Genomic DNA, 10,750 nt, shown 5'->3' on the forward strand with positions numbered 1-10,750 from the left:
CCGGTGTCTGCGGACCGCCGCTCCCCCGGGCTTCGCCCGCCCGCCCCCGAGCAGCCGCGCCAGCCCGGGGCTGGGGGGCAGAGGGAGCGCCCTGATACCCGGGCAGACGGGGCAGCGCTGCGGGCCGGGGAGGGCTCAGGGGAAGGACGGGGGTGCTCAGTCGGACGGCACCCGGGCTGCAGCCACGGACCGCCCCGCTCCTCCCGGCCGGGAGCTGGGAGCCGTGCTGCAGCCGCCCCGGCCGCGGGCTCGCCCCGTCTCCGCCACGTGGGTCAGAGCAGCGCCGCCGCCGGGCGCTCCGGATTGAGGCCCGGGTGTCCGGAGCTGGGCGAGGGCGGAGGCAGCGCGGCGTGCAGCAGAGCCGAGGACGAGTCGCGGCAGCAGAAGTCTTCGCCGCTCCGGTGCGAGTCCGGGCTTCCGCGCAGGAGGGAGAGGTGGGGAACCAGCGACCGCCGCCCCGGAGAGCCGGAGCGGGCGGAGCGGCGCCCGGAGCAGCTGGTGCCGGCCCGGCCCGGCCCGAGCGCGGCGGACGGAGGACGATGCAGTGGCCGTACCCCCGGGCACCACCTCCCTTCGGGAGCTCGGCACTGGCCGGGCGCAGCCCCCGGCTGGAGGTCTCTTCATAAGAGGGGAGGACAAGCGCGCTGCTGCCTCCCTCATCTCCTGCTCTCCGTAGGTGCTGCTCCCCCAGTGCTCCAGTTGTGCGCCCCGGAGGGTTTCCACAACTCGGCTGCATTCATACAGCCGGGAAAGCAGGACAGGCCTCCAGGCTGTCAGAGGTGAGACCATGCCCCTTTTTGCCGCTTGGTAGAAGGCTGGAGTTCAGCATGGATGGACACCTTGCAGGGGTTATTTGATCCCAGCAGTCTTGCCTGACCAGAGCAGGGGGGCTGGACCCGATAATCTCAGGAGGTCCCTTCCAGCCCTAAACTTCTGGGATCCTGTGTGAATGTGTATGAATCATTTGGGGGTGGAATCCCTGGCCCGCAAGGAGTGGGTATGGGGAGCAGATACCTGCCGTACTGACAAAGAGGAAGGCAGGTTCCTAGTGAACTGACTGGAGAACATCCATTTTATTCCATTTATTTTTGGAGCATCCTGTAGAATTTAATAGAACACCCCTTCTGTCTGCCACTGAGTTCTAGAGTGGTTCATGCCATCCTGTTTGAAAGGTACTCTTGTCTATCAGGTATTGTCAGGCTTTTACAAGCTAACCACATTTCTACTGAACTTAGAGACTTTAGCACTGCCACCTTTTCTGTAATAAGTGAGTGGAGGAGCTATTCCTGGAGGAGGAGGTGTACACATGAGCAGGCAGTATATTTATACAGAAAAATACACATTCAGTGCATGTGAATTATTGCAATAAATTGGTGATGGGCATGTACACATCTGCACCTATTACTCCACTTTTCCCTGTCTTATTTTTATAGCACATCACAACATTATAAACAAGAACAATATCACACCGTTATTTGCAGCAAGAGGTCTTTGTGATGGACAAACTTCTGTGAATTAAATAGCACAAGTTAAATTCAACCAAAATGTTGTCTAACCCTGAGTTATAGGAACACCGATTTTTGTTTTCACAGATCAACATGAACAGGGACAAAAGAACTAATAGAATTTCCACTTTGACTTGATTGGTAGGTAAGTAGGAGTCAGCAAACTCTTTTCAGCCTTAATTAAGTAATCACAGATGATCTACAAAGTCACCAGCCCAGGTTCTGCCACGCTCTTCTCACACAGAAGAAACTTTTAGGGTTTTGACATCAGAGACTTTACATCCTGGGATGCTATCGACTTCATTATATTTGAGAAATTTCTTGTATATACTCCCTTCCAAACACTCCAGACCAATATTTATTTTGTCTTCTGGAAAGATGGGGCATATTTTCATCCCAAGGCACAAGCAGATGTGAGCATAAGTCTCAGGGTAGAATATGCCCCTGGCAATTTTGTATTATTTTTTTCTCACACAGATTTAAAAAAGTTTAGTATCTGTTTTATGATCCCATGTATCCCACTGAGCTCAGTGGATTACTTCTAATTTATATCAGCAGAGATCAGATTAAATCTGAGGCAGCACTATTCCCTTCAATTATGAAGAGTTTTAAAAGAGAAATCAGAGATTTTCCATCAAAACTAAGTGTTTGTAATTCATAAAACAAAAAGGCTATCTAACTATAGCAATAAGCCATAACTGGCACAGAGCTATTCAGGTCCTTTCAGGGGGGATGGAAAGCTTGAATTACTGGGAGACAAGTGGAAGTCAAAGAGAAGGGTGACTCAGAGCCTGATTCATCATTGTTCCACACCTGGTATAATACCATACTTAGATCAGTGCAAAATGTTACCAAGTCAGGGCCTGGACCTAAAACACACATACACTGATGTACACATTTTGTACACTGGTGTAAAATATACCAGGATCTCAAGCAGACAGGTGATCAGAATAGCTTCATGCAGTAGGTATTATTATAGTTCCTTGACATCATCTTGCCTTTAGCAGACACCTATCTTGGGATAGCTTCAGATATGACATTTCTGCCAGTGTAATTTTACACCTGTTTCTTTTCCCCAAGGAAGTTCTATACCAGGTTCAACTCAGTTCACAGGCATAGGACTATGTTGTGGGTCTGCTCCTGCTTAATGGTTGTTTAAAGGCTGATTACCCTGGTGTGAATATGGTGAGCCAGGGCCCTCTGAATAAAATAGCATTTTACACACACATGTAAAAATGTAAGTTATTATGCATGGACCATGAAGAATTGGTCTTCATGAAAGTGGTGGGAGAGGAAAAGATTTTAACAAAAGCAATGTTAATGGACTGGGAGTGGGAAATGATGTAAATCAAGAAGGTTAGACAGGAAGGAGAAGCTGCAATCAAAGACAAGAGTTGGAGGGGTGGGGGGATGGCCTTCCCAGAAGAAAAATAGGACACTTAGAGGTGACATGGAGAAGGAAGCTCATGGTTTGCTGAGAACTTGGCTGTGGGTTGAGAAAGGAAGAGACAGTAGCACAAAACAAGTTTACATCCCTCCCTCTGAGCTGGAGACCAGCCTGAAAAGGGTTTGGGGGGGAAGATAAGAAGTTCTGTTTACTACTGTGTTGAGTTTGAAATGTTGGTAGGTCATTTAAAAGGAAATGTCAGGGAGGTGGTTAGATTGGAGAGAGAGTTCTGAGACAGGTTGGAATTAGAGCTAGGTTTGGTGTTGAGAAACAGATTTGGGAGAGAAGATGATAAAAAAGTGACTTGAATGTGCAGATTCTCTAAATGACTGTCCAACCATTTGAAAGACAGAAGCCTGATGAGCTTCTCTAAGTTCACAGTAATGACAAGCAAATTTTTTCAGAGATTTATGCTTAGATAATTAACCTCTCACTTCTTAGCTAAGTTTATAGTGCATTGCCTAGCTGCAAGGAAATCTGGAGTAGAGCTGAACAGCAGTGACATTTTGGACTGCCCTTGCTCATCCTCTGGCTGGTGGTGGGGGGTCAAGCTGCTGTCTTGAGAGGCTACTTTTTGCTTCCATAGAAAATCAGGCGGAGTTCCCTTTATATTTTCTCTCTAGAAAACTTAGAGCCCAATTCTAGTTTGCACCATTGTGGAAGTGAAACACCTAACTTAAGGCCCCTTTGCACCAGTAGAGGTCCAGAGAGAAAAGATGAACAAGTGGACACCAGCACTAAGATATAACCTAAAACCCAAGAAACCTGAATTCAGCTTCTTGCCCTCTTGTTGCATTCTTATACGACTGTGGGTCAGCCATACTACCTCTCTGTGTATGTCCCTACCACTCAAATACAGCACCTGGCAATGCTGTACTGAGACCTGCTGTATGTACTTCCTCCTGAACTGTAATTAGTGTAGTGCTGCATGTGCACCGTTAAATTTTGCTGAGAGGACTCTTGGCATAAGTTAGAGTAGGCCACAGGTTGCTTTAAATAATATCCTTCAACTACCAAATGCTGGGAAACAGACCTTATTGGCATGCCCAATTGTTGGTTATGTCTGGTCTGGGAGGCAGCATGCATGGATCAGGTGTGGCATGTCTCAGAAATATGTTCCCTGGCACTCTACATAGTTGTACTGACAATTTCCTGTTTATGATGCAGGATAATGGCAGGACTCCCCAGGAATAAAACAGAGGAGAGCAGGTGAGGGAGGATAAGACTATTACCCTCACAACAACCCTCTGTGGCAGAGCAAAGAAATGAAATAATATATGGGCTTAGGTACAGCAACATAAAGAGGTCATATATGACTGAATGAGAGATTAATTGTACCACCTCCGGTTTTGACAAGTTGACTCACTCCCAGTACTCTCCACAGCCACTGGGAGTCTCTGGGGCATAGGCCCTACTTGAGATGAAGTGTCAAAAAAATCAAGGAAGTTAGAGGCTGGGTTCCAATGTATTTCACGAGGTTCCAGCTGCTTTGTGTTTTGCTTCCAGCACACAAGAACCCTAAAGTTTAAGTAACCAGCTGTGAAAAGACCCTCCTGTACTTTAGTGACTCTTTTTGGCTAGAGAAGGGGGATGAGTGGCTGGGGCTTTCTTTCATTCGGTTGATTACCTTCTGTCATGACAGCTGCTTGGAGCCATCAGCATCCTATGCAATTCAGAGTATCCTTTGGGTTACTCTAACACAGGGGTGAGCAAAATGCAGCCTGCCAGACCATTCTATCTGGCCCACAGGGCCCCTAAAAAATTTAGAAAATTAATATTTATCTGCCCCTGGCTGCCTGTCATGCGGCCCTTGATGGCTTGCCAAAATTCAGTAAGTGGCTCTCCGCCTGAAATAATTGCCCCCCCTGCTCTAACACATGCCAAAACTCCATTCTAACATATAGCAGGCTAGAAGTGGTGAAACACAGAGGTGGTTCAAAGCACCTTGGGCAGGTTTGGTAGTCCTTGGCCACCCTTGAGGACCTGGGCCTTGATTCTCAGGCAGAAACTGTGGCAGAACTTGAAAAGAACAAATATTTTTGCTGTAAGGCTAACAAACTTTTCTCTTCTTGAATTTATTTAAGGCAAGGATAAACAACATCTTTTAGACACGAGCTTCAACATGGCACAGAGTCAGCTACCAAATGACTCCTGGCAGAATGGTTCGACCCCTGTGTTCACTGGCCTTGACCTTCTCTTTGACCTGAAGCCTCTCTTCATCCCCCTCTATGCCACTCTGGTAGCTGTGGCTTGCACAGGAAATTTCCTCCTTATTCTCCTTATTGCTGTCACCAAAAAGCTGCACAGCACCACTAATTTCCTCATAGGAAACCTGGCTGCTGCTGACCTGATCATGTGTGTTGTCTGTGTCCCACTGACTGCATCCTATGCCTTTGAGGTCCGTGGCTGGCTCTTTGGGATGTTCATGTGTTACTTTGTTACCTTGATGCAGGCTGCCACTGTCTTCGTGTCTGTGCTGTCCCTCTCAGCTATTGCAGTGGACCGTTATATTGTTGTTGCTTATCCCATTCGCAGACGGCTAAGCCGCAAGTCCTGTACGTACATTGTGGCCCTTATTTGGTTACTTTCCATTGTAGTTTCTGTACCCACATCCATGCACACCCACTATTTAGATCTCAACAAGATTGGTCATGACATGATCATCTGTGAAGAATTCTGGAAGCATGAAGAGAGAGAGAGGCTGGTGTACTCATGCTCAATGCTCCTTTTATCATACATGCTCCCACTTTCAGCAGTGTCAGTCTCCTACTTGGCCATTTCTTACCACCTCAGGAAAAGGAATGTCCCAGGGGCTGCCTACCAGAATCAAGACAAATGGACCAAAACAAAGCAAAAGACCTTCCGGGTTCTCATCATCTCAGTCATGTGTTTTGCCATCTGCTGGCTGCCTCTTCAGGTAGTAAACCTTATCAGAGACATAGATGAGGAATTCACCATCTTGGACAAGAGGTATGTGAATGTGATTCAAGTGTCCTGTCACTTGGTCGCCATGAGCTCTGCCTGCTACAACCCCTTTATTTATGCCTCCCTTCATGACAAATTCCGATTCCATGTTACTAACTATTTTTACAATAGGAAGAAAAGGTCCAGTATCATGTCCCACAGGGCCTCCCGACTGAATACCTGCTCCACCCTGGCAGACATCCCAATGGGCATCACAGATACGTTAGCTTTACAAGGAAGGTTTTCTTTTAATTAAAATATCCCAGGAGATCACTTCTGTTCTTATAGACATATTTGGTCCCTTACTTCTGGGTTTACACCAAAAGACATAGAAACCCACCATGCGTGCCATGAAATGGTATTTTGTCATTTCTAAAAGCATGTACTCATGTCTGAGAACATGGCAGTAGCATAAATGAAAAAAAACAAGCAAATGGGATTTAGGTCTGCTGGAGTAGAAACAGTTTCTCCCAGCAACTCTAATGTATTCCTTGAAAGAAAAAAAAGCAACAACAATATTGCAGCCATGTCCATTGAAGCTGATTCTGAGCAGTTTTTAACTTCTTGTCCCTAATTTATGGTGTTTCTATCGGAATAGCAGTCTTTTCCTCTTTATTTAATTCAATTCACTGCTAAAAGAACACTACGGGCAAAGAATGACCATTTCCCTGGTTGAAACAGAACAAGAAACTTACCCCAAGATTAAAGACCATTCAGTGAGCTCTTTTATGCAGTGTATTGAAAACTTCAATTTTCAGAAGTGGTCTACAAATCTGAACACGTAAAATTTTGCTCCTAAATATTTGTTTGCCTTTTCATGCCTAAAAGGACATCAAAAAACCCAGAAAAACTCAAGTGTGAATAAACAAATTTATGCACAAATTGGAGACCTAGCACCAAACAGCCATTTTTGTTTGCCAGGTCAGTTTGCAAGGAAATCCTTCGTACAGTCAAACACCTAAGAAACAGCTAGTAATATCAGAATGTACGTACCAACAAGATAGTGGGTACACATTTAGGAGCTCAAGTTCACAAACTCCTACATTACTTAGATTATTCCCCAGATTTCTAGTGTATCCATCATCATAGTATGTCTACAAACCATACAAAGATTGAAGTCAAGTATGAAATAAGCATTTCCCTCACAAAGGTATCATTCTTGGGTATGGGGGCACAATCCATCCATGATATAACACTACTCTCTCCTCAAGAGCCTGAGATAGAGAAAACCCAGCCTGCATGTAGGTAGGACTGCCTGAGAACACTAGTTAGCAGAAAGACAGGACAAGAGAGTTTGGCTAAATTTGGGCTTAGAAGTGTTTCTGGTGGGAGCAAATTCCAAAGGCCAATCAGTGTCAGTGAGTATGCCTTACCTGTCCTGCATGCTTCAGCCACAGCAGAGAGCGCCAAAGTTTTCCCACTGCGTGCATGTGATAGAGTAGAGCCTAGATGAATGGCAGATACCAAATTGGTTGGGGCTTAGACTATTAAGTCTTTGTAGTCTACACCCAGCTCTTTCACTTTCACTAAGAAATGCAGACAGCCAATGCAGTCCACAGAGCACAGGAATAACACGCTCACACTACTCAGCTGCTGACCCACCCTGTAAACAAACACATTAGATGTACTTTAAGAAATCCTAGGAGTTCATGGATTCATTTTTTATTATAAAGAATTGTTCCTAAGCAACCAACATCTTTTTCCTTCTACGAATATGTGAAAATAGTGTCATAGGTAAAGTTAAATTACTGTCTAGTGTATATTTCTTAAAATTATGGTTTGTTAATGATGGCTGATCCTTATAATCTCAGATGGATAAAAAGGTAACATTCAAATATCGGAAAAGGTACTTGAGATAGTAAAAGATAAGGCTCACTTAGGAGTGTGAAGGGCTTTCGTAGGATGCCTAGCCTTCCAAAAAAAGCATTGCGGGGGGCATGTCTATTCCAGAGACATACTTGCCTCATACACTCACTCCTGTCCCCCAAGTGGCATGCAAAAAAAAATCATGTCATATTTGTTAGAGCAAAGCCAGAAGCACCAGGAACCACTCTCAGGAGTATGCCCAAGACAAAAGTCCTGCCTCTGGCAAGTAGAGTGGATGATGTGGGCACAAGTGGACAGGGCTGGTCCTTGGTGGCAGTCTTGGGATCACCATGGCAGCAACATAGACATGCTATGAATGAACAGTTCAGAGTGGCTCATGTATTTCCCTTCCCATACAATGTGGTAGCATACTACGTGGGATAATCAAACACTGAAGAAATATCAGAGGTGGATTAGTAAGCTTCTGTCTCATAGGAGCTGAATCACTTTGCATGGAATATTTATTCATTGGGCCCGAGAGGAAGAGAGAATGACTGTATAACCTACAAGTGAGGGTACTCACCTCTGCAAGGGGAGACCTGAGTCCAATGACTACTTACATACTGAATGCTTGCACAGTCATTAGGAGATGCAAGTTCAAATAGAGGAGGGAACTGAACCTTGATATCCCACTGGTAGTGTAGATTAGTGTGTTACCCACTGAGCTATTGAAGACCGGGGATGATAGCACTTTCTCCTCAGCCACTTTCTGCGGGGCTCGATCTGTATTCTGAGAATGCTTGCCACATTTATCTCTGCCCTCAAAACCTGCTGGGGGGGTGCGTCTATTTTATAGTAGTTTATGGATCCTGATGAGGCAATGCCTAGGTGATTAGGAGTTAGTCAGCTCTGGGCATAAATTTAATAACAGAATTTTCCCCTGGTGTTCTAACCCTACATTCTGTGAAGTAAAAGGAAATATTTAGATCTATCTGCCTATATCTGATATCTGGAGAGTTCAGAGAAAGGGCTGGGGAGCAGCTTTTTTACCTAGGGAGATGACATATATAGTAATGTGTGGAGCTTAGAATGAGGAGCAGTAAGAGGAGCTGCTTCTTCCTACAGGACATACGAGTAAAGAATCATCTGCAAAAGGTCACAGATGGTAGGATTTGTGAGTTTAATGTCAGCCACTCAATAAACAATTCATATCATGGTATGTCATCCCTGTGGAAAAATCCGGATTCTTGTACTACAAGTACACTCTGTCTCCTGACATATACATGTATAGAATCAAATCCAGTGTTTGCTACTCTTCAGACTAGCCCAGGGCATTCTTCCTTCCTTCCTACCCAGATTTCAATGTAGGGGACATATTTTCTCTTGCCTTTTCCTTCCCCAGCAGCCTTCATAAAAAGACACTGACATATAGATCACAGTTAACTAAAAGCATTTAAAAGATTAAGCACTATTCTATGGGTCAGTCAACATGGTGTTAACAGGTACCTAGATAGGGGCTCACCATCAAGCTTCCTAGACAGGAGTGGAATAAAGTAGTTCCTTTCAGCTTCCTGGCCACCATTTTAAAATTGTACACTGGGGAGGAAGGCAGAGTGCACTGAATAGTGCAAAAGAAGGAAGATGCAAAGTAAGGGGGTGGCAGTGCTGAGAAAGAAGTAGTCACTGACTAACATCCCAGGCAGTGTCTGGCCCAATTTTGTGGCATCCTTCTCTCAGTCTGTATTATAAGTAGGCCCAATGTGACACTATTTGATGAAATCTTCCAGTGTCTGTGATTAAAAAAAAAAAAAAAGCCAGAAATAAACAAGAATTGTGGTGGTCAACTTGTATGGAAGAATTTCTGCATGTGCAAGTCTCATACACCAGAATGGCTTCTAAACTGTGTAGGAATTATTTAGATAGACATACATACATTAGAGTTTGATGCAAAAAAATAAGCTACAAAGAGAAGCTGTGACTGATAAATCAGTGACTAGCCTCCAAACTCACTGTCTTCTTGCTGCATCTTTTTTAATTCCCCATCACAGTCATAGAGGAGCTTAAGGAAGCCACTTTTATGAATGCAATTGAGAGAAAGACATAAGGATCCATTTCCAGCAAGCATAGTTGGGCCACTTTCATCTCTAGGGCCATATAAGGGGCTTTTTAGTTTGGCTGTTCAGATCCAGATCTCTCTCTGAACAGTCTACATGAGGAAACACCTTTTTGGACTGTTGTACCTTCTGTTTGTACAAGTTTCTGTCATTGTTCTTTACAACAGGGGAAGGAGTTAAATTTGCAAACCATGTTTTCCTACTGCTAGATGAAAGCTCTCAGTGGCAGTGGAAATATTTGATGTCACTAAGGTTTAAAATTCAGAGTGGCATCCTTCAGTGCAGACTCTGTCCATTTAGCCATAATAGTCTCAGCAGGGTCCCTAATCCATCCTCGTTGCACATGTGGAAGAGCTGTTGCATGCTGCTTTTTTTCCCCCCCACCCCGAGATCCTTGTGTGCTCTAATGATGCTCTAATAAGGAGTGTATTATGGTCAATAGTATAACCAATGGAGGCTGGAATCTGTTAAATGCAATGTAATGCACACACTTGTGAGCTACCTGTTTTTCTTGTATGAAGGAGCAAACTATTTACTTTTTACAGCTGTCAAGCTACCATGCATAATTATGTTTTGCAGAAAATACTGGATCTGTTGTCCTAAAGAAGAGGGGTGGTGAGGAATGTAATCAAATTTAATGTCCTTTTCTTCAATAAAATACATGCATACAAAACCCTTCTTCTGTGTGCCTCAGTTGACACAGATTCAAAAGATAGAGCCCAGATATGAGGTCCCTGTGCTTAATTTCCTCTTAGTCTAGAAATAAATGGCCAATTTAGATGTTTTTACCCTTATTGGGATTTCTAGCTTTGTTTGATAGATCACGTTATGGCTGAATTCACTGATATGCCATAGTTATTCTACACAGCAGACACATTAACTTATACACGAAAATGCCTCCAGTAAGAGGAAAG

At 44.5% G+C, this 10,750-nt stretch overlaps 1 protein-coding gene across 1 annotated transcript; it reads left to right on the top strand.

Annotated features, from left to right (window-relative positions):
- Positions 1-1,426: 1,426 nt before the first annotated feature.
- Positions 1,427-10,496, top strand: LOC102567258 (prolactin-releasing peptide receptor). The gene is made up of 2 exons (XM_019496464.2): positions 1,427-1,650; positions 5,037-10,496. Exon 2 carries the CDS (start codon positions 5,075-5,077, stop codon positions 6,170-6,172), a length of 1,098 nt encoding a protein of 365 aa, XP_019352009.1. The 5' UTR covers positions 1,427-1,650; positions 5,037-5,074; the 3' UTR covers positions 6,173-10,496.
- The last annotated feature ends 254 nt before the right edge of the window (positions 10,497-10,750 follow it).

This window comes from Alligator mississippiensis, chromosome 2 (genome assembly GCF_030867095.1).
Source record: "Alligator mississippiensis isolate rAllMis1 chromosome 2, rAllMis1, whole genome shotgun sequence".
NCBI lineage: Eukaryota > Metazoa > Chordata > Crocodylia > Alligatoridae > Alligator > Alligator mississippiensis.